This window comes from Dendropsophus ebraccatus, chromosome 6, assembly GCF_027789765.1.
Source record: "Dendropsophus ebraccatus isolate aDenEbr1 chromosome 6, aDenEbr1.pat, whole genome shotgun sequence".
In the NCBI taxonomy this organism is placed as follows: domain Eukaryota; kingdom Metazoa; phylum Chordata; class Amphibia; order Anura; family Hylidae; genus Dendropsophus; species Dendropsophus ebraccatus.
Genome location: NC_091459.1, coordinates 35,481,399 through 35,505,152, shown reverse-complemented (window position 1 = coordinate 35,505,152; position 23,754 = coordinate 35,481,399). Strand labels below are relative to the sequence as shown.

Sequence of the window (23,754 nt, the reverse complement as noted above, 5' to 3'; positions counted from 1 at the left end):
GGCATTTTTCATGGCTTTGCTTGGGGGCTAAAATGCTGCAGCCATATTTTTCATGATTGTTAGAGATAAGCGATTGTTAGAGATACTGTATGACGGTATGGCATTTTCAGTCCTTTTTCTCTATAGTGCCCCATATTCAGATGATATCCCCATACACTTATCAGGGAACGCTGTGCACTAGCTCTTGCAAATTTGAGGCTTTGTTCACAAATTGTATTTCGAAACATAAACAGCTGTTGTAAAAAAAAAATATATCTATCTATCTATTTTGCTGTTTTCGTTGCAAAATTACTGTAGATTCAAAAAATTGTGTGTGAATATAGCCTACAAAGGGAAATGCTTGTAACAGCACCATTTGTAACCGCTTGAAACAAACACGCAACAAAAGTCCCGCTATATTGTTTGAGAACGTCTCATCCAGCTCTAATTCATATTGTCTACTGGGATAGAACTTTATTGGAGCTATAGAACACATTAAAACGTTCTTGTTTTAATGTATAATTTTAGTCTTTTTGGTTTTCATTGTCCTGGCGTTAAAAAATTGTCAGGCTGATTCACTGTGATTTATTCAGTTCATTACATAGTCGACAAGGACTAATCAGCCAACACAGCTTTATGGGGAACGGGATAGAATTACTCAACGTCACAGCGGATAACAAGGGACGTCATTACAAAGTGTGCAGATTATAACACTTACATGTTGTCGCTGAGAGAACGTCCTATACACAGCTCCCTGCTGTAATGCTCAGTATATACCAATGGTGTTTTACGGTATTGAAACTTGATTGCCACTCCTCACATTTATGGCCTTTAAAGGAGACCTTTCACCCCGACACTTGGGGTAAGATCCCACCGGCCCCCCCGGTAGAGACCCGGATACTTATGTGTAATATGTAAATTACCAGAGACGAGTCCGACGTGATTTCCTATGGACGTCGGACTTCTCTCTAGTCATTAACATATTGCGCACACAGTCCGTCAGGCAGTGATTTCTTCGCGGCAGGACCTACTTTTGGAACGGGAGTTGCAAGAGGAGGAGGGTAAGTCTTTACTGGGGGTCGGGCGGGCTCTGTGCCGGGGTGAAAGGTCTCCATTAAATGGTCTTTATTTAGTATATCATGTAACAAATAAATTCTTAAGGCCCTATTCCACGGAACGATATTCGGCCGATATCTGCCACTACGGACGATAATCGTCCCGTGGAACGATAAGCCGTTTATTTCGGCTGAACGTTGATGTCGCTTGTTTTTCAACGGCCCGATCAATAATGTAAACGAGCGGCGATTACTGGGCCTATTCCACGGCCTGATAATCGTTTAGCGAGGGCTGCAGGGACATCGTTACCGATGTCCTTGCAGCCCTCGTTTTAAAACATCATACATTACCAAGCATGTTGCTGGGCTTCTCCTGCGCTCCTCTTCCTCCTGGTCCCACACTCTGCAGCAGTTTCGGTGCGGCCTGTCTGAGCTGACAGACTGCTCAGCCAATCACTGGCCACGGCGGTCCCGGCCAATGATTGGCTGAGCGGTCTGTCAGCTAAGACAGGCCGCACCGAAGCTGCTGCTGCGCACGGGGCCGGGAGAAAGAAGGCGCGCAGGAGAAACCCTGCAACATGTGTAGGTAAAGTATGGTGTTTCTGAAATTGTCGGTCGCCGTCCGCGCACCGCTATTCCACGCAGCGATGCACGGTCGTTGCCCGATGATATTAGGTTGGAACCTAAACAAACTATCAGCCAATGACACGATCATCGGCTGATCGTTGTCTCTATTACACGGAGCAATAATCGGCCGAATCGGGCCAATTCGGCCGATTATCGCTCCGTGGAATAGGCCCCTTAGGGCTCCATCAAACATCTTCAGCCATCGATATTTACATGCTGCATGACTAGACTGGAGCATGGATTACAAAGAGCCCCAGGAGCTACCTCGATCTGCCTCGAGATAGTAGGCATGTTTGTATTAAACTGTATTAACATACATAATAATGCATTAAGAGTTTAGGAAACCAAATGTGTGAATTAAATGATTATGTATTCAAGCGGTTACATTATTAGAGGAAAAGAATTTGTTTATTGTCCCTTACAGCTTGATCTAAACAGCCTAAATGGTGGGAAATTTGTCAAAAAGACCATCTTGCTTCTCAGTTAAGTCCCTATTCCACCAACAGGTCTGACAACAGATTATCTGCCAAAGATTTGAAGCCAAACCCAGGAGTGGATTTGAAAAGAGGAGAAATCCAGTCTTTCCTTTATGACCTGTTCTCTGTTTATAGTCTGTTCCTGGGTTTGGCTTCAAATCTTTGGCAGATAATCTGTCGTCAGTAGAGATGAGCGAACCTGGAGCATGCTCGAGTCCATCCGAACCCGAACTTTCGGCATTTGATTAGCGGTGGCTGCTGAACTTGGATAAAGCACTAAGGCTATGTGGAAAACATGGATATAGTCATTGGCTGTATCCATGTTTTCCAGACAACCTTAGAGCTTTATCCAAGTTCAGCAGCCACCGCTAATCAAATACTGGATCGACTCGAACTTTAAAATGTAAAGTAAAAAAAAAAAGTTTTTAAAATTAAGAAAAATAAAATAAACATTTTTTGTTTGCACAAAAGGATAAGATGAAGTGGGGCAGCTCACCAAAATCGGTTAAAAGATGCTTTATTTGGACATAGAAGGCATCAACAGCAGGTACTATCCACAAATAAACTGTGCGACAGCTGTTTCACGTGTAAAACGATTCTTCTCGCTTTTTTAAACATTTTTTGTTATATATGCATGCGGTATTGTCTAAAAGGTAACATATTTGAAAATACACAGGTGCCTTGGATTACGAGCATAATTCGTTCCGGGACCGCACTTGTAATCCTAATTCATTCTGAAGCCAAAGCAAATTTTCCCATAAGAAATCGCTGATATGCAGACAATTGGTTCCACACCCCAAAAATAATGATTTATTATTCTGAATAACATGTAAAACAGATGAAAGAAACATTCAGAAACAGCAGAATATGTGATATTATAAGTTACTGTACAGTATTGGAGAGGATGGGAAACACAAGGGCTGACAGACTGCAGCACTCTCTGTCCGGGGAGAGAAGGGTTACAGCTATGAAGAGATTACCCCCACAGTCCTGTCCCCTGATGTAAGCCCCAGCCTGAAGTGGATCTTTATGAATTGGAAGGTGAGGGAGACTTCCTGGGTACAGTGCTGTAGACCCCGCTATGCAGACCATGCCCCTCCTCCACTCGTGCTCCCACCCAGTACAAATTTTGAAAAACTGTGCACTCTTAAACCAAAACGCTCTTTGATCCAGTTACTCTAAAAGAGTATGTACCACCAGGTACATCCTCTTTAATCTGGCAAGCCGGTGCCGCGGTCCGGCACTGGAGGCGGGCCGGCCCACCCCCAGTGGGAGGGAATTCCCTCCCCTGTATGACACGGCTCCGTTAGAATCAATGGAGCCGTGTCATACAGGGGCGGGAATTCCCTCCCACTGGGTTCGGGCCGGCCTCCAGTGCTTGAGCACCGGCCCGGGACCCGTGGATAGAACGGCGCCGTACACGGGAACTGGGCCGCAAATCGAAAAACGGACCACGGCAGGGGCTTGCCCGTGACGGCGCTGTTCAATCCCTGTGTCAGATTAAAGAGGATGTACCTGGTGGTACATCCTCTTTAAACCAATAAGTTCTGTAGTTCTGTAGTTGGAAAAATTAAAAGGTTAAAGGGGTCAGAATAAAGCGGAGATGCAGAGATTTTTTTTTAATCGTAAAACCAAACAAAAATTTGCCAAATTTGGTATAGTTGGGTTTGTACAAACTTGTAGAATAAATTCAGCATGTCAGCGTCACTGTGCAGTGTAAAATATTATTGCACTACAAAAATAATTGCATTTTTTATTTTGCCAGCTAATTTTTTTTATTTACGTAATCGTATTAAAAGTGACAGTGAAGGGATTTTGCTGCAAACTCGCAGCGTGAAATCCCCTGCAGATACATTACGTGTAGAGATGAGCAAACCTCCAACATGCTCGAGTCCATACGAACCCAAACTTTCGGCATTTGATTAGCGGTGGCTGCTGAAGTTGGATAAAGCCCTAAGGCTATGTGGAAAACATGGATATAGTCATTGGCTGTATCCATGTTTTCCAGACAACCTTAGAGCTTTATCCAAGTTCAGCAGCCCCAGCTAATCAAATGCTGATCGTTCGGGTTCGGATTAACTCGAACCCGGTTCGCTCATCTCTAATTATGTGTGAACCCACCCTCAAGGAATATGCCACAGCTTCAAGCAGGAAAGGTTTTTTTACTCCTTTAATTCTGCTGGTAAACCTGCAGCAAAATCCACATGTAACATGCACATTTTGCTGTGCATTTAATTGAAATAGGTAAAATCCTTCACAGAATTTTTAAAATTTAATTTAAAAAATTTAAATTCATTTTAAAAACCTGCACCTTAGGTCAGTGCTGGTATTTGAAATAACCGCAATATGTCACAAAAAACATTACTTAAATGGATATTCCCCCCAAGAGCTAAAAAAATAAAATGCTCCCAAACCTAACTGGTCTTACTCACCAAGCCCCCCTGAGCATTTTGAGCCATCTCCCGTCTTTCTAGCTGCTTCCGTTCCATAGTCACAAGTTTTTTAAAAAGTCGATCTATATTCAACATGGCACTGGCCAGAAAACTACACCTCCCATCATGCAATGCTTATGCCTGATTGGTCCATGATGTAGCAGGCAGCGACATAGCAGAGCTGAGTCAGTCACATAGCAGAGCTGAGTCAGAGGAATAGCAGAGTTTAGTCAGTATGGGGGTGGGCAGGTTTAACCGCACTGTTCGGGGGGGGGGGGGCACAGTGTGGGGGACTGCAGGGAGGGAGGGAGACAGTGATCAGCCACAGCTGTCACTGATGATTCTATGCGTTTGGTGGGGATGAATGCATCTAGATAACAGCAAAACTGCTGATATTGGAAAGATGGAAAGCTATGGGTGGGCAACGTATTAATGCAAAAACATTTGGGGGTGGGGATACCCCTTTAAGTAGGATGTCGAATGACTCTGACCCTTTAAAAATTTACTGTAAAAAAAAATAACAAAGTAGCAAAAAGATACAGTGTATTTCCAATCTCCGTCTTGTGTTCTGCTGTTCATCTTCTACTTCAGGATGTAATAAAATCCAATCAGCTGAGAAGAAAACGGAGGGCATTGAAGAATGGATTTCAGACCTTGGCACATCATCTGTAACCACAGCTTACGTGACACCTGAAGGTGTATGTAGAAGAGATCATCTATTGCAGTGTGCTATTTTCATGCCCCTTTTATGTATCAGTATCTCTATTCTCACTGAGGGGAAAACAACCAATAAAAAACACACTGATACCAGTTAGGCTTGGCCTGGATATAGATTGTTATTTGCTTTGTGTTATATGTCCTGCTTGAGTTTTGTTGTTAGGTCACAGGGTATCTACGTACATGAGTTGGTTAATGCCAACAGGTTGTAATTTTATCTGGTCTACAGATACCTAATATAAGCCCGGTATGTCATAGACATTCAAGCGGTCTAAAAATAAATTACATATAGTTTTTACGTCTTCATTTCTTTGTTTTTATGTTAGTGCAAACTCTTGACCCAGATGAAAGTTTGCTACTCAAAAAAAACTACTCATTTTACTGATCCTGTGCAGTGGCTGTTTCAACACTCGCTGGGCTCCTTTTCTTCTGACTTTTGTATTTCTGGTCTTACACTCGGTGCAGCAAAAAATAGTGTGGTGCTATGTTAGAAAAATCTATATGATGGTAAATACTAGTGTTCAGTGAGCATGCTCAGTGCTCAATGCTAAACCAAGCACCTCATGGCGCCCCGGACAGAGGTGGCCAACTGGCTAAACACGTTCGATAACAGACAGATTGTCACTTATATCTCTTGCAGTAACTTATTGTGTTTTTTGTGGTCAAATTTTTTATATTTTGTCCCCCTAAAATTCAGTAGGTTAACCAGACACTCTCTGCTCTGGCAAGCGAATGGCACCTGGCTAAACACTTGAGTCTTTCATTGATTTCAGTGGTTTGTTAGTCAAGTCGAACACAGACATGGAAAGATACTGAGAATTGGCTGAATTAAAGGGGTTGTCTGGGAAAAATTCATAATTGTCCATGCTGCGGGTGACAGGTAAATAATGTATACTTGCCTATCCCACTCTTCTGCCTCTACCAGTTCCTGAGCTGTCTGCTCTGCGCTGCTGTCAGTGTTTTCATAACATCCGATGACGTCCCGTTCCCTTAGGAAATGGCCAGTCAGACCTTATGCTGACTCGGCTCGGGTGTGTGTGTCTGTGAGGGGTAGAGCAGACTCACAGGTGACGCCTTCTTTGATCTGAGGCGTCACTTTCCCTTTTCCTCTCCGTCTGGCCCAGACCACCATGATAATTTCTTACAGCTACAATTAATCTCTTCAGAACTCGCCAGACATCTTAGGCTCCACACTTTTCCTTCACTTTCCTTCTCTTTTTCCTTCCTATAGGGTCCCATACAGTGGTAATTCTGTTGTTTGGTGTCATGCACAGTAAAGTTAGTAGGTATGTGGGTTCCCCCCATATGTAGGATTTCCCATACAGTTATAATATTTCCTTCCATGACCCCCCCAATATAGTAGTAATGTCCCTTGCTGTGCCCCCATATATTAATAATGTTCTCCTGTTGTACACATAGTGTAATAACAATATGATCTCCTGTTGTGTACAGCCCCCCCACCCGCTGTAATAATGCCCATGCTTTGCACCCCCACCACCCACAGTAATAATCCCCCTGCTATGCACCCCCTCACACAGGGCATCCCTAGAAGCTCTGCAACCCAGCTTCTAGAGATCCTGAAAGGGAGCCAGGGGTCGCACTTTGCCTGGGTCTGATTTATAGGATTATACATGCACATGGTGCGTTTTTTGATAGTCATAAATTGCTCCAGCGTAGAAGGTAGGGTTATTGATATTTACTAAAAACCATTTTTCTTACTCATAATTCTTTCTTTTCCTTCCAGACCGTCAGCCCTGGCTAGACTAGAACCCCAGAGGTTTGCATAAAACTAAATACTACAGAAGATGGGGATGCTTCTATAAAAGACTGCTATTGCAAAATCCTAATGACAACAGCGCTACTATCCGTACATAATCTAATATGGATGAACTGAAACCTCAGTCGGAACTGACTTGACCATCATGTTATTTCTGGAGCTGATGTGAAATCGCTTTATTTCAGAAAGAAAAAAAAAAGATATGGGAAAACAACATGAGTGGTTACTTGAAAGAAAGAAACACTGCACTTCAGATGTAGAAGCCAACATGAGAACGGAAAGCATGGATGGCAACTTGACTTTTTGGGAGAGCCTCGTGACGGGACATCCCGTGTGCACCAGTTGGAAACAAGAGGCTGAGGGATCTATATACCAGCTGGCCAGTATTTTCTTTGTATTGGGCTGTATGGGAGGAAGCGGGTTCTCTGGACTTTTATACGTCTACATTTTCTTTGCGTTGAGTTTTCTCTGTACTTGTATTTGGGCCTGGCTGGATGTCTGTGCCGCCGATGTCTTCTCCTGGAACTTCATCCTCCTGGTTATATGTATTGTGCAAATTATTCACCTGGCCTATCAGCTGAGGAGTGTCACCTTTGATAAAGAATTCCAAGATGTCTATACTTCTGTCTTTCAACCATTGGGGATTTCACTGACTGTTTTTCGAAAGATCATCTCGTACTGTAATGCGGAGGTGATAACCCTGGAAAGGGAACATTGCTATGCAATTCAAGGGAAGACGCCCATTGATAAACTTTCTTTACTCGTGTCTGGAAGGTTGGTAATTCTTTCTATATATTTTATTATGTCAATATAAATTATAGGTTTTTATTTGATTTTTTTTTTTAACAAATGCTATTTTGAGTAATTTGCTATACAGGTTTATATGGTACAGTTTTGTTTATCATACTACTTAATTTTAAATAGCCAGTAAATTTTCATAGAAAAATCAATCACAGGTTACCTAAATCCAATTTAAGTAGTTGATAATCTTTCTCCCTTCCTAATTGATGAGCTATAACATTAAAACCATCTTCTCTTTGGTCTGCTAACACAGCTCTTACTTGCCAAGGCATCAACTCCACAGGCCCTATATTGTCTAACATGGGCCTTTATCAAGCATGATGCTTGATAAAGGCCCATGTTAGACAATATAGGGCCGAAACGTGTTGCAATAAAGAGTATATGTTTACTATGCCATCTACCTCTGGATGATCCCTGGTTGCACCATTGTGTGCAAATCTGAATACTCCTGCGCTTATTATACCTGGTGTGGATTCGACTCTTGGTCCTGTAATCGGCTGATTACACATCTGCATTTGCTTTTCCCACCGTCTGTGGTGACGTCCCCCAGTACAGCTGCGGAGTACACCCCTTTATGCTGCATATAGAGTTGTGCCTAAATTTTGCACAACCTACCCAGGTGAGTGGATCCCTGTAAGACCCTGCTACCATTTACCTGGTCATCTTTTATTACACGAGGAAGCGCCCCCTGTCTTTCTCTTTCTGATCCCTGAATAATTATGCCACCATTACCCTTCAAAGGGATTGTCCAAATTATCTAAAAAAAATTCAGTATGTTATTGTCAGAAAATAAAAAATATTCACCTGTTTTATCTAAGCTCCTCCCTGCCACATTTATTTTCTTCATTGCAGAGATGATACCCCATAGTCAATCACTGGCCTCAGCAGTAGATGGCACTAGACCCCTGATGCCAGGGGCTAGGCATATAAACTTTGCAGGGAAGTAAACAAAGTTGGCATGGAGGACCAGAGTGGGAACACTGGACATATTGTGGATAAGGTTAGGTGAGGTTAGCGTACTGGAAGAACTAATTGTGCCACTGTGCCCCCTCACATCACTTCATTGTGCCACTTTACCCCCTTAAGTCATTTAAAGGAGAAGTCCGGCCACAAGGATGTTAATCAAACAGCAGGGTACAGGGGTGGGGGTTGGGGGACAAAAGATACTAACTCACCTCTCCCCATGCCTCTACAGCACTGGATTGCCGATTCTGGACCCCTGCTGGGCTCCAGGATATCCAGCAGAGCAGATGTTACAACCAAGCTGATGGACTGGCTGCTCAGGCAGTCAGTGAATGGGGCGTAATGCCACTGCAGTAACTGATTGGCTGAGCGTGCAGTCCATCAGCCGGGATGGGCATTTTCCCCAAAAATGTGACGTCTTCACAACTTAGGGGGGAAATGCCTTTTGGTAGGGGTCCAAGAGCTGGTAAGGCGGCACATCTCGGGCACAAGGTAAAGGTGTAATTCCATAGTTGTTATTTTCTCTGCTACCCTGCCAGCTGCATTCATTTTGCTATGGTTGGACTTCTCCTTTAAGGCCACTTACCCCTAATGTGTCACCGTGCCCTAATGAACATTGCCACTGTGCTCTAATGTGTTATACCACTGTCCTCTAATGTACTATACCACTGTCCCCTCTAATGTGCTGTACCACTGTCCTCGTACTGTACCACTGTCCTCTAATGTGTTATACTACTGTCCTCTAATGTACTGTACTACTTTCCTCTAATGTGCTATGCCACTGTCCTCTCTAATGTACTGTATCACTGTCCTCTAATGTGCTGCACCACTGTCCTCTAATGTACTGTATCACTGCCCTCTAATGTACTGCTCCACTGTCCCCTCTTAATATGTCCCCTGTACTGTGCAACAATGCCATAATCTATACCACTCTCATCTAATGATATGCCACTGTCCCCTCCAATGTACTGTGCCACTGTCCCCTCTTAATATGCTGTACCACTGTCCCCTCTAATGTACTGTACCACTGTCCTTTCAAATGTACTATGCTACTGTTTTCTAATGTACTGCACCACTGTCCTCTAATTATTGCCCCAGAGAGTATGAACCCGGTCACAATAGCAACCTTTGTGACCCCCTATTACTACACCACTGGCAGCAGGTGTTTTACGTGCTGAAATTGCTCAGTGGTTCCTCCATAAAAAAAGGCCAAGTTAACTCCTTTAACTTGTCATTTTCTTCATACCATTCCTGAACATTTTCTTCATGCTCCATGTCTAAAACAAAAGATTGTATGAAAAATGATCAAACCATTTTATGAGCATAATGCCTTTAACGTTTCCATTGTATGGGAAGAAAACGGATGCAATTGTATGCCATCTGTCAGGATCTGTTTACAATCAACTTGTTATAAAAAAAAATTGAAACAGATCAGATTTTTTTTTTTTGCCTACAAAAATGTGGTTGACCATGGTTAAAATTACATGCAGATGCAAAAAATGCAGTGTGAACACAGGCTAATTGAGATAAATCATATGTACTAGTTAAAATAAAATGCAACACAGTTAAAATAAACTAATAAAATGCAACATAAATGCAGAATAAGTCCAATATTACCATACATAAACATACAACATCCATCAACCACCAAGGAAATTAAGAGGGTAATCAAAAAATATCACCAACGAAGTATTGAGATAACGGAGTATTGGGTAAAAGTCTGAGATCCTTCAACTCTCAGTACCCTGCCACCAGGGGCGTAGCTAATGTCTCTTGGGCCCTGGTGCAAGAGGTCAACTTGGGCCCCCCCCCCCCTTTCTCGATGCTATTGGTAGATATATATCTCAAGACTGATATTACCAATAATACCAGTATACAGGAAATATTATCACCGTACATATTACCGCCATACTGTTACTAAACAAATCCTGTTTACTGAGACCCATATTACCAGTACACAAGGGGAAATATTACTGCCATACCACAACCATCACCACCATATTGTTACTGACCAAACCCAGTATACTAAATCCAATAAAACACAGTACCAGATAACAACAAATAATACCACCACATACTGACTAACACCACTGCTGCTACTGACTAATACCACCACATACTGACTAACACCACTGCTGCTACTGACTAATACCACCACATACTGACTAACACCACCACTGCTACTGAATATAATCCTCTGTACATAGACCAATATCACCTCATCCAGTCATATAGAGGTGGATGCAGCTCCACACAGGCTCTATACACCATATACATTACAGTGCAGTTATATCAAGTGACTCACAGGGGACGTCTTCTCTGATCGGAGTTCTTCCCTTTTCATCTTCTTCTCCATCTGCCCTGGGCCATTATGAGAACGTCTGAGCCACGAATCCACAGAATCTGCCAGACAGACATATTAGTCTCCTCACACTGACACCATCCTCCTCTCTAAACACACTGCACATCTGTATTGGCCCCTTTACACCCTCATTTAGTAGCTAGCCCTGACACTATGTGATCCCCTTATAGTACATATCCCCCTCTGTGCATGCCCTATTGTATACACCCCCCATGTAGTCCACCTTATAGATGGCCCCCCAATGTTTCCCCCTTATAGATGCCCCCCCATGTTATCCCCCATATAGATGCCCCCCATGTTATCCCCCATATAGATGGCCCCCCATTTTATCCCCCTTACAGATGCCCCCCATGTTGTCCCCTCCTCCTGCCCCTTCATCACCATACTACTACCCCTTTCATCCTCCTGCCCTCCATCATCATACCACTACACCCTTCATCATCCTCTTGTTCCTTCATCATCATACCACTACACCCCCCATCATCCTCTTGTTCCATCATCATACCACTACACCCCCCATCATCCTCTTGTTCCATCATCATCATACCACTACACCCCCCATCATCCTCTTGTTCCATCATCATCATACCACTACACCCCCCATCATCCTCTTGTTCCATCATCATCATACCACTACACCCCCATCATCCTCTTGTTTCATCATCATACCACTACACCCCCATCATCATACCACTACACCCCTCATCATCCTCTTGTTCCATGATCATACCACTACACCCCTCATCATCCTCTTGTTCCATGATCATACAACTACACCCCCATCATCATACCACTACACCCCCATCATCTTCTTGTTCCAGCATCATACAACTTCACCCTCATCATCCTCTTGTTCCATGATCATACAACTACACCCCCTTCATCATACCACTACACCCCCCATCATCCTCTTGTTCCATCATCATACCACTACACCCCCCATCATCCTTTTGTTCCTTCATCATACCACTACACCCCCATCATCCTCTTGTTCCAGCATCATACAACTACACCCCCATCATCTTCTTGTTCCAGCATCATACAACTACACCCCCATCATCCTCTTGTTCCATCATCATACCACTACACCCCCATCATCCTCCTTTTCCATCCTCATCATACCACTACACCCCCATCATCCTCTTGTTCCATCATCATACCACTACACCCCCATCATCCTCCTTTTCCATCCTCATCATACCACTACACCCCCATCATCCTCTTGTTCCTTCATCATACCACTACACCCCCATCATCCTCTTGTTCCTTCATCATACCACTACACCCCCATCATCCTCTTGTTCCTTCATCATACCACTACACCCCCATCATCCTCTTGTTCCATCATCATACCACTACACCCCCATCATCCTCTTGTTCCACCATCATACCACTACACCCCCATCATCCTCTTGTTCCATCCTCATACCACTACACCCCCATCATCCTCTTGTTCCATCCTCATACCACTACACCCCCATCATCCTCTTGTTCCTTCATCATCATACCACTACACCCCCATCATCATACCACTACACCCCTCATCATCCTCTTGTTCCATCCTCATACCACTACACCCCCATCATCCTCTTGTTCCATCCTCATACCACTACACCCCCATCATGTCCTTTAAAACAAAAAAATCTTTACTCACCTGAATGGTTCCTCTAGTCTTCTAGTCACGCGCGCTGGCGGGCTTCTCGCGGCGGGGGCGGGGCTTCCCGCGGAGGGGGCGGAGCTTCGCGGGAGCTGTCTTTTTGCCTACCTGATGCTCCCAGCCCCGCACGTCAGCCGGCCCCGTCCCAGCCTCCTCTTGTGATCGCAGGCAAAACATTGCTTGCGGTCACAAGAGGGAGTGGGAGGGGAGCAGTGCAGTGGCAAGGGGGGGCCTCGCTACGCCACTGCAAGCCACTGCAAGCAGCTTCGGGGACACAGCAAGGTGGCATGGGGGGCCCAGCCGGGCCCCCCTGGCTGGCGGGCCGGGTCGCAACTGCGACCGTTGCGACCCCTGTAGCTACGCCACTGCCTGCCACCATTACTGGGTATCTTTTGGTTGGCACTAACTAGAGATGAGCAAACTTACGGTATGTTCTCGCGAACCTGATTGTCCGGCACTTGAATTCTGCTGGAGGAGATGGTTGCAGCCCTAGGACTGCCTTGAAAACATGGATACAACTATATCCATGTTTTCCAGGCAACCCTAGGGCCGCATCTATCTTCTCCAGGAAGTGGGATTCAATTGTCAAGCTATTGGGTTCATGCAAACCCCGAACTTAATGCAAGTTCGCTCATCGCTAGTGCTAACCGCTGCATACCAGGAACACCACACAAGACCTGCAATTTGGAGATGTCTTGACCTTATTATTTAGCTATCATAACTGGTCACTATTCACTTCACCAGTTGTTTTAATGAATGACGTATCTGTGTATATTTCCAGTAACACTGGCCCAGTTTTTGGGTCAGACTTTATAGTCCAAGTTGTTCCAGGGAGAACAACAAAAAAACGTTATAAATCATCACCCAGTCTGCCATCAGCTGGTTTTAGCTGTCTGTTATACAGTTGCAATTTATCCCTTGTGTTACAGCTGCGACACACAACTACTGAACTGGTCATATATAAAAAAATTATGTCTTGGAGCTTCCCTCCAAACAATATTATTATTTTGGCAATTTAGACTATAAAAGCACATTACATTAACACGCATTACATAAAATAACATGCTGCAAAGAGCAAAATCCAAGCATGTAAAAAATACACATATCCTATATTATATTCTTAAATGACATTTTAAGTCTGAGTGATGTCATGAAATGATGGCAGGTCTCAGCATCCAGCCTGGGGCCTATCATCACTCTGTCAGGCCAGCAATCACTGTGATTGGTTTGTCTTTACAGGCGAACCAATCGCAGTGAGGATGACAGGAGGAGCCAGCATCTGACACCTCCCCTGGCCCTAATTTCCTGCTGTGTGTGTCAGAGGAGGTCAGAGCCAGGAGAGAACACGAGTTGGTACAGTTAGGTACTGTATACAACATTGACTAACCTCTTCCTGCCCAAGCATCATCCCTGCCCTTTTGCTGTATCTAATAGCCGCCCCCTGTTATTGTACCTAATAGTCGCCCAGTCCCCTGTTGCTTTACCTAACAGCCATCCCTGTCCCCCTGTGGCTTAACCTAATACAGTGTCTTGCCCCTTGTTGCTGTACCTGATAAACTACGCTGTCCCTGGTTACAAGATAGTAGAGCCAGGACAACATAAAGGACAGGTCAGTTGCATTGGTGTCTAACATTGTTCCAGAGTGTCTCTCCACTCCACTCTGAGCAAGAACTGAGGCGACTCTTGAACAGCTTTAGCTTGGTTCTCCTCCAGTAGGGATAGGTTGATTCTAAAACAGAGCGTGTTGGCAATGCCTTAACGATCTTCCATGATTTCAGGAGGACACAGTCCATGGAGACCTGTAATGAGCCAGTGGTAGGGCTGGGCGGTATACCGCAAAAATACCGATACCGTCACTGGCGTCGGTTAACCGACCTCAACTTAGCCAGGACGGTATCTGCGGTATTTTTGCTTTCTATCTCCCTGTCAGAGTGCCCCCTCACTGCGCCCATCCTGTGAGAGCGCCCCCCGCACACACGCACGCCGCCTGGCATTAGCGCTGTACATTATGTGCAGGGGCGCTAATATCAGAGCGGGAGGTGGTGGAGGAGCAGCAGTGTAAGAAGGCCCCGCCCCCCGCAAGTCCCATCCAAGCGCCCGCCCTCCTTACCCGTCCGGTCCCGTCTGAGGCTCCTCACCTGTCCGATAACACCCCACCCCCAGCGGTCCAGTCCCGTCCGATGCCCCCCACTGGTCCCGTCCTGTCCGAGGCTCCTCCCCCACACACCCGGCCGGCGAACACTGCCCATGTTTCCTGTGTGTGCAGGGACGCCGGCGTGTCAGGGCTGGAGGAGCAGCATTTGGGGGCGGCTGTCCTGTACTTCCCTAAGTAACAGTACAGGAGTGTAGCATAGGAGGAATGAATGGGCTGCAGCAGGCAGGATAAGTTATAGGAGACATCCTGCTGCAGCCCATTCATTCCTCCTATGCTACAGCCCTGTACTGTTACTTAGGGAACTACATTTCCCTGTATAGTAATACACCCCTATCCGCCACCCTGTATAGTCATATACCCCTGTCTGCCCCCCCCTGTATAGTCATACGCCCCTGTCCGCCCCCCATATATTCATACACCCCTGTCCGCCCCCCCCCGTATAGTCATACACCCCTGTCCGCCCCCCCCGTATAGTCATACACCCCTATCCGCCACCCTGTATAGTCATATACCCCTGTCTGCCCCCCCCTGTATAGTCATACGCCCCTGTCCGCCCCCCATATAGTCATACACCCCTGTCCGCCCCCCCCCGTATAGTCATACACCCCTGTCCGCCCCCCCCGTATAGTCATACACCCCTGTCCGCCCCCCCCCGTATAGTCATACACCCCTGTCCGCCCCCCCTGTATAGTCATACGCCCCTGTCCGCCCCCCATATAGTCATACACCCCTGTCCGCCCCCCCCGTATAGTCATACACCCCTGTCCGCCCCCCCCGTATAGTCATACACCCCTGTCCGCCCCCCCCGTATAGTCATACACCCCTGTCCCCCCTCTGTATAGTCATACACCCCTGTCCCCCCCCCCGCTGTATAGTCATACACCCCTGTCCCCCCCCCGCTGTATAGTCATACACCCCTGTCCCCCCCCCTGTATAGTCATACACCCCTGTCCCCCCCTGTATAGTCATACACCCCTGTCTGCCCCCCCCTGTATAGTCATACGCCCCTGTCCGCCCCCCATATAGTCATACACCCCTGTCCGTCCCCCCTGTATAGTCATACACCCCTGTCCCCCCCCCCTGTATAGTCATACACCCCTGTCCCCCCCCCTGTATAGTCATACACCCCTTTCCCCCCCTGTATAGTCATACACCCCTGTCTGCCCCCCCCTGTATAGTCATACGCCCCTGTCCGCCCCCCATATAGTCATACACCCCTGTCCCCCCCCTGTATAGTCATACACCCCTGTCCGTCCCCCCTGTATTGTCATACACCCCTGTCCCCCCCCCTGTATAGTCATACACCCCTGTCCGTCCCCCCTGTATAGTCATACACCCCTGCCCGCCCACCCCGCCTGTATAGTCATACACCCCTGTCCGCCCACCCCGCCTGTATAGTCATATACCCCTGTCAGCCCACCCCGCCTGTATAGTCGTACACCCCTATCCCCCCTGTATAGTCATACACCCCTGTCCGTCCCCCCTGTATAGTCATACACCCCTACCTCCCCTGTATAGTCATATACCCCCATCCCCCCCCCACTGTATAGTCATACACCCCTATCCCCCCTGTATAGTCATATACCCCTATCCCTCCTGTATAGTCATACACCCCTGTCCACCCCCCGCCTGTATAGTCATACACCCCTGTCCACCCCCCCCGTATAGTCATACACCCCTATCCGTCCCCTGTATAGTTATACACCCCTGTCCGCCACCCCTGTATAGTTATACACCCCTGTCCGCCACCCCTGTATAGTCATGCTCAGTGAGTTTTTTACTTTTTTGATATTGACAGTTTTTCATAGCAAGTGGGTGTGGTTTGCAAAAAGGGGCGTGTCATAATTATCGTTACCGCGGCTACATGTGCGATTAATCGCGATATTGATTTTGGCCCATATCGCCCAGCCCTAGCCAGTGGTGTATCAAAGTAGGGGGGGGGGGGTAGGAGGTGTCAACATTGGCAAAGCAGGGATAGTAAGTGTAGAGGAGCATGCATCCACCATAGGCTCTAAGGTTGAAGATGTCTGTGCAGATTAAAGTGATTTGCGCTCTCCTCCCATTCAGACTGGCTTGATTGACAGTGCGAGTGCAGTGCTTCATTTCTCTGCACCCAGGCTGCACAAAACAGGTGACTGATCTTAGGGAGACCAGACAAAGATAACACTGTCAGCTGCTGCATAAAGCTAAATGCATTCCTGGAAAATACGAATATGCAAATACAAAGAGCCAGTGGAGCCTCATTTAAAAGTCTAGAAACACAGGACTAGCCAGATATTCAGGAAGGACCCAGCCAAGGGGTGGCTCCTGTAGGGAAACCAACAAAACCACCATATTAAGTGGCCCTATAAGTCAATGTAATGACAAGGGGAAAAACCAAGGCCGGGTATCCATCCACAGACAGCTGTTTTGGGCGGTGCCCCTCATCAGTGTCGAGCAGGATTCTGGCTTGGCTGGGCCCTTCTCAGAGGGATATCTGGCTAGTCCTGTGTTTTGAGACTCTTAAATGAGGCTCCACAGTCTTTTTTTTTTTTTTTTTTTTTCAAACAAGACAGGTGAGTAATGGTGCGTTTACACAGGCAGATTTATCTATCAGATTTTTGAAGCCAAAGCCAGGAACAGACCATAAGCAGGGAACGGGTCATAAAGGAAAGACTGAGATTTCTCCCTTTTTCAAATCCATTCCGGGGTTTGGCTTGGAAAATCTGTCAGATAAATCTGCCTGTGTAAACACACCCTAAGCCTTCTTCCAACTCCTTCATAAATGGCCATTAATGAGTAATAACAAATTTACTGTTGTTAATGTCGGGCTTTTTCTTGCAATTATATAAGTGATCCAGACCGGCTTGATTGACCGGGATTTTCTATGAAATTAGGATGTCAATCAACCCAGTCTGAGATCTAGCATTTCCAACATTTTTGCATTTAGGTATAGATATAAAAATAGTTATAAGTACTATTATCCATATAATTACACCAGCATCTAATATTCTATCTATGATACAGCACTGATTTCTTACGTAGAGACATCTTTCACTTTTTTTTTTTAGTATTAAAAAAGTATCATTTTGATCTATTTAATTTCTTTCACATACATAATAGGGCTAATTTACTAATGTGTTCAGGTTTTTGTCCATTTTCCCTGTCGGCTTAGTGTTCTGACGTATTTACTAAGGGTATGTGCACACTGAGGAAAAGGCGAGGAATTGAAGAGGAAAGTTTTCTGCTCTGGCATAATAGGAGCGGAATTCTAGTAGAATTCAACAGAATTAAATCCCCCATTGATTTATATAGGATTTATGTCAACTCTTTGGGCGGAAAGCAGATCTGCAGTGTGAACAACAGAGCGGAAATTCCATTGAACACAATGAGACATTGCTCTGTTCATATTTTACAGGAGGAATTTCAAGCGGAAATTAAGAGAAGATTCTTCTTCGAAAAATGTGCGGATAAGCTCCGGCGGATTCCATGCACTCAGCCACCCCTCAGACCCGTCCCCCCCCCCCCCCCCCGCGCGCTCACGCTTAAACATCTGGCGTCCCATAGGCTCCATTCCATGGTCTGGCATCCGTCCGAAGAATTGACATGTAAATTCTTTTTTGGGCAGATGGCGGAGTCTGACTGAATAAAGTGAATAGAGTGGAGGCTATTGGACGGTCAGATCTTCAAGCGGGGGTTGGGGGATATGAGCGCACAGAATCCTCCGGAGCTTATCCGTGCAGTTTCCATAGTCTGCAAGGACGTTACAATTTTTTTTAACAACCTGATAATCTGTCATATTTGACCAAAACCTGCCAAGTAGGCATGTCATGGGTGTATCCTTTAAAACCCGCCACTACTGACAGATTTATTAAGCAAACCGTCATTTTTTGTGGGTTTCTCTTATAAATAACAGCCATTTCTAGTGTGGCGGGATTTGTAGAAAAAAAAAAAAAAAGGATAACAGCTAAAAATTGATGCATTGTTAGTAAATGAGGCCCAATATGTATAATTTGGTAATGGGGAACTATCCCCCTGTTAGAAGTATTTTATAATCCAGTTTTCTGTACAAGCAGGGCCCATCTTGCCCCCTATATATCATGCTAGTGTTACCCTATTTGGTGACAGTGCGACTACTCTGCTCTGTGACATTTGCAGGTCCTTCATTCTTCTCTTAGATATGAATGTACATCTATAGAAGCCTCTTGCAGGCAGCATGGATTTGTCACTAAACCTTCAATCCTTATCACTTTTTGTACACTTGTTACTTGTCACAACAAGAGGCTGTTCTGCTCTGGCTTTCTGCACATTCCAAATAGGATAATGGAGCCTGAAATCTCTAGCAGCCATTGACTGTGTGCCAGAAATAGAAAGATGACCCGCAGATACGGAGGGACCTTAGGAAACAAATTGTTACTGGAACCTACACGTGTTCTCGTCTCTTGGCAAAGGTTATAGATTGTACGAAAAACTCTGGATCACGTCTGAGACCTTGTCAGAAATGTACAGACATGTTCTTACTACAAGTGATATAGATATACAAGATATACATATATTTTTCATTTTATTTCTATGATACACAATATATTATGTCAGCTGCAATGTCTCTAACTGCTGATATTGGTAAAAAAAAACAACTTATGGGTAAAATAGAGACATGGGCCCAGATTTATCAAGCTGTGCAAAACAGAAACTGGTGAAACTGCTCATAGCAACCACAGTTCAGCTTTTATCTGGGTCAAATGAAAGCTGAGCTGTGATTGGTTGCGGTGGGCATTTTACACCAGTTTCTATTTTGCTTGATAAGGGTATGTTCACACTGAGCAAATCAGGCAGAATTCCACAGCGGAACCCCGCCGTGGTCAGTGTGTCATTGCCCGTCTATGGGAGAGCACGCACTTCTCCGCTGCCGTTGCTCTCCGCTCAAAGTAGTGACATGTCACTTCTTAGAGCGGAGAGGGGAAGGAAGCGGACGTGTCCTGTCACTGCAGGACACTGAGCAAATACGGTGGAATTCCGCGGCGGAGGGCCATGGCACCTTTTACATATCCATCTGTGCTTTCATAATGTAGAAAAAATATTATATTCTCCGGTGCAAAGTGTCAAAGAGCTGAAGTTGCAGCAAGCTGTGATTGCCATCCTTTTCTCTGCTTGGTTGACAGTCAGCTGAGGGTGATTCCGGAGCAGGGTTAGGGACAGGGTGGTGAGCAAGGAGGCATTCCAGCTTGCTGCACTTCAGGAATATGGAAAGTCTCTTTGACACTTTGTACCAGAGAATAAAAGCAATTTGGAAGCACAGATGGATATATGAAAGGTATCATGTGTCACCTTGACTTAATAGTTATCTAACAGTGTCAGCAATTTGGAAGGTTAATAGTAGTTTAATACAGACACAATATTAGAATATATCAAACCCAACCATCCTCTCTTGGCATTTTCCATCCAGCATTTTGGATGGGGTGTGTGCATGTCCTTAGGTTAATCAGGCAGTTTGGAGCACTGGGGGCGGGACTACCATCCCAGAGGACCAGTGTGACCTGACCCTGGCTGGGTTGATACATTGATATAGATTAGGAGGGGCGGACAGGAAGGGGTGGATCGGTGCTCCCATTGCTCCAAATTTGCCAATAAGGAAATAACTACAAACTACCCAGAAAAGGCGCAAAAGATGAAGGTAAGAAACCTGTGCTTAGACAGATTAGTCTAACCTGCCAATTGTTTCCCTTTAAATGATGGCCGTCCAATAAAAATGGCAGTCACTTTGGTGTGTGAACAAAGGCTAAAAATTTTTTTTTTTTTTTTTTTTTTTTTAATTCTACTAATGTTGCTTTAGGAAGCCAACAGCCGGGGGATGAGTAGCAATGGAATGTGGCATCTCAGTGTGATAATTTATATCTTGAATTTTACAGAATACGTGTGACAGTTGATGGAGAATTTCTTCATTATATTTTTCCACTTCAGTTTTTGGACTCTCCAGAATGGGACTCACTGAGACCTTCTGAAGAGGGTGTCTTTCAGGTAAGAATTATTAACAATTTTGTCCAAATTTAGTTGATGTATACCAATAAAAAAAAAAGAGAAACTATAGTATAATAAGTAAGAAAGGTAAACTATTTAATATATTAAGGCTATGTTAGATGTTAGATATTTTAGATGAAAAATCTACAGTTTTTTGATAATGGCAACAGTTAATAATCATGGTCACTATTTACAGCCACGATTATAAAATAATAGCCATTATTTTAAAGGGAGCCTTTCACCTTAGCACTTGGGGCAGAGCTTGTCTGACCTCGCTATAGAGCTCCAAGTCCCGATACTTACCAGACCTGCTGTGGAGTAATTGCCGCCCGACGGTCTGCACACCTAATATGTAAATTAGTCCAACGTCCATGGGAAATCCCTGCTCCAGAGATTTGCTATAGACAACTGACTCTTCTCATTTACATGTTGAGCCCTCAGACCATCGGGCAGCGATTTCTCCACAGTGGGACCAGCTTTGGGAGCGGGACCAGTAGCAGCAGGTAAGTATCAGGGGCTCTACTGGGGGGTCCAGGGGGTGCCGGTGTAACAGGTTCCCTTTAAAACCAATGGCCGTTTTTTTTTATCTATAAGGACGTTGTGGGAACATTGTCTTAAATGGACTTGGTGTTTGGATCTATTCTGTTAGGGTATTTTTACATGGGCAAAACCAGTCTGTGAAAAACAACTTAAAGGGGTTATCCAGCGCTACAAAAACATGCCCACTTTTTCCCCTCTCTTGTCTCCAGATTGGGTGGGGTTTGGAACTCAGTTCCATTGAAGTAAATGGAGCTTAATTGCAAACCATACCTTACCTGAAGACGAGAGGAGGAAAAGTGGCCATGTTTTTGTAGCGCTGGATAACCCCTTCAAAAACAAAATTGCAGTGTGTATTTTGATGGTGCTTTTGATGTGTTTTTTTTGTTCGTTTTTAAAGTTTTCATTGATCTCATTGGAGAAATTTATATGACATGCGATTTCTTTTTTTTCTGCAAGGAACAAAAACATGCATTTTTGTGAATGTTCCCTATTGTAATCAATTGAAGATTTTTTTTATTTGTAGGTAAAAGGGCAGCAATTGCATTATGTGAAATTCCCTGTAACTAGGGCTTCTAGAGTTGGTAAACATTTGGGCCACATGATTGTCTGTAGGTTTGCTGTGTTCATTGTTTGTAGGTTTGACTACAGGGCCATTTTACGTTGTATATGAATTGAGGTAAAATTGTACTGCATTTTGTTCCCATTACCAGGTCAAGCTAAATGTCCATTTGTAATGATACATTTAATGCTGTTTTTTCAGGTAACACTTACTGCAGAAACAAAGTGCAAATACATTACTTGGAGGAGGAAAAAACTCTATTTACTATTTGCAAAACATCGCTTCATCTCAAGACTTTTTTCAATGTTGATAAGGGGAGACATAGCGGACAAACTCTACGCATTGAACGAAAAGGTGTTTGTCGACAGTGGATTCCGATTTGACATCAGGCTCCCGAACTATTATCATATGGCCTTGCCAGAACAGTCACACTCCACTGCTCCCACCATTCATGTTCAGGACTTCTCCACGAGGAGAAAAGCAGCAAAGAGGCCATAACAAACCAATGTTCAATTTTCTTAACTCACTAGGAATTATAGCTTGATAATAGTCAAGACTTTAGTAACTGTACAAGGCAAAGTGCCACTTACTGCATTCATCACAGACAGTAACTCCTTTATATTCACTGTTTTATAATGCTCATTGTCTACTGATATCTTCACAATGCCTTTCGATAGTTGCCATTTAATTACAAAAAAAAAGTGAAAGGCATTGTAAACACCCATAGTATTATCTTAAAGCGACTGTGTACCCACTATCTGCCCCCCAAACTGCTTGTACCGTCGGATAGCTGCTTTGAATCAAAGATCTGTCCTGGGGTCCGCTCGACAGGTGATGCAGTTATTGTCCTAAAAAACAACTTTTAAACATAAAGCGATGTTTCAAATTGGCATGGCCTAGAGTGTCTGTGCCCTAGGCCTGCACCGCCTGTCTGTTCCTCCTCCCCACCCTCCTCAACATTAGGAATGCCCCTGCGCAGGATTTCTTCTATTAATCACTTGCGTGAACACTGCACCTGTGCCTTAACGATCCACCACATGTGCAGTGTTCAGACAAGTGATGAATAGGAGAAATCCTGCTGATGAGGAGGGATGGAGGGGCGTCGCAGGCCTAGGGCACAGGTACTCTAGGCCACGCCAATTTGACACAGGGCTGCAAGATTAACAGTTGTTTTTTAGGACAGTAACTGCGTCACCTACCAAACTGACCTTGGATTAAATGCTGCTATCTGACAGTAAAAGCGTTTGGGGGGGGGCAGATTGTTGGTACAGAGTCGCTTTAAGGGTAAACCAGGCATTTTGTAAGATAATCAAACTTGATCCTTGTATTAAGTAGAGATGAGCGAACCTGCCGGATTTCTGGTTCGTACGAACCAGAAATCTCGGCATCTCACTCCCGCTGTCTGCCGGCTCCGTGCAGCCGGTGGATACAGCCTAAGGAACGCCTAGAAAACTGGGATACAGCCTATAGGCTTTATCCCAGTTTTCTAGGCATTCCTTAGGCTGTATCCACCCGCTGCACGGAGCCGGCAGACAGCGGGAGTGAGATGCCGAGATTTCTGGTTCGTAGGAACCAGAAATCCGGCAGGTTCGCTTGTCTCTAGTATTCAGTATAAATATTTAGTAGACATGTGACGCATCTTTCGCTCCACATGTGC

At 44.9% G+C, this 23,754-nt stretch overlaps 1 protein-coding gene across 1 annotated transcript; it reads left to right on the top strand.

The window, feature by feature from the left end:
• Nucleotides 1-7,040: 7,040 nt before the first annotated feature.
• POPDC3 (popeye domain cAMP effector 3) lies at nucleotides 7,041-23,435 on the top strand. The gene is made up of 3 exons (XM_069974784.1): nucleotides 7,041-7,837; nucleotides 20,890-20,998; nucleotides 22,299-23,435. Exons 1-3 carry the CDS (start codon nucleotides 7,266-7,268, stop codon nucleotides 22,593-22,595), a joined length of 978 nt encoding a protein of 325 aa, XP_069830885.1. The 5' UTR covers nucleotides 7,041-7,265; the 3' UTR covers nucleotides 22,596-23,435.
• The last annotated feature ends 319 nt before the right edge of the window (nucleotides 23,436-23,754 follow it).

Coding starts and splice junctions, on each gene's coding strand:
- POPDC3 (XM_069974784.1), top strand. CDS start 7,266: ATGGGAAAACAACATGAGTGGTTACTTGAAAGAAAGAAACACTGCACT. Junction 7,838..20,889: donor TCTTTACTCGTGTCTGGAAG/GTTGGTAATTCT, acceptor TGAATTTTACAG/AATACGTGTGACAGTTGATG. Junction 20,999..22,298: donor CTGAAGAGGGTGTCTTTCAG/GTAAGAATTATT, acceptor CTGTTTTTTCAG/GTAACACTTACTGCAGAAAC.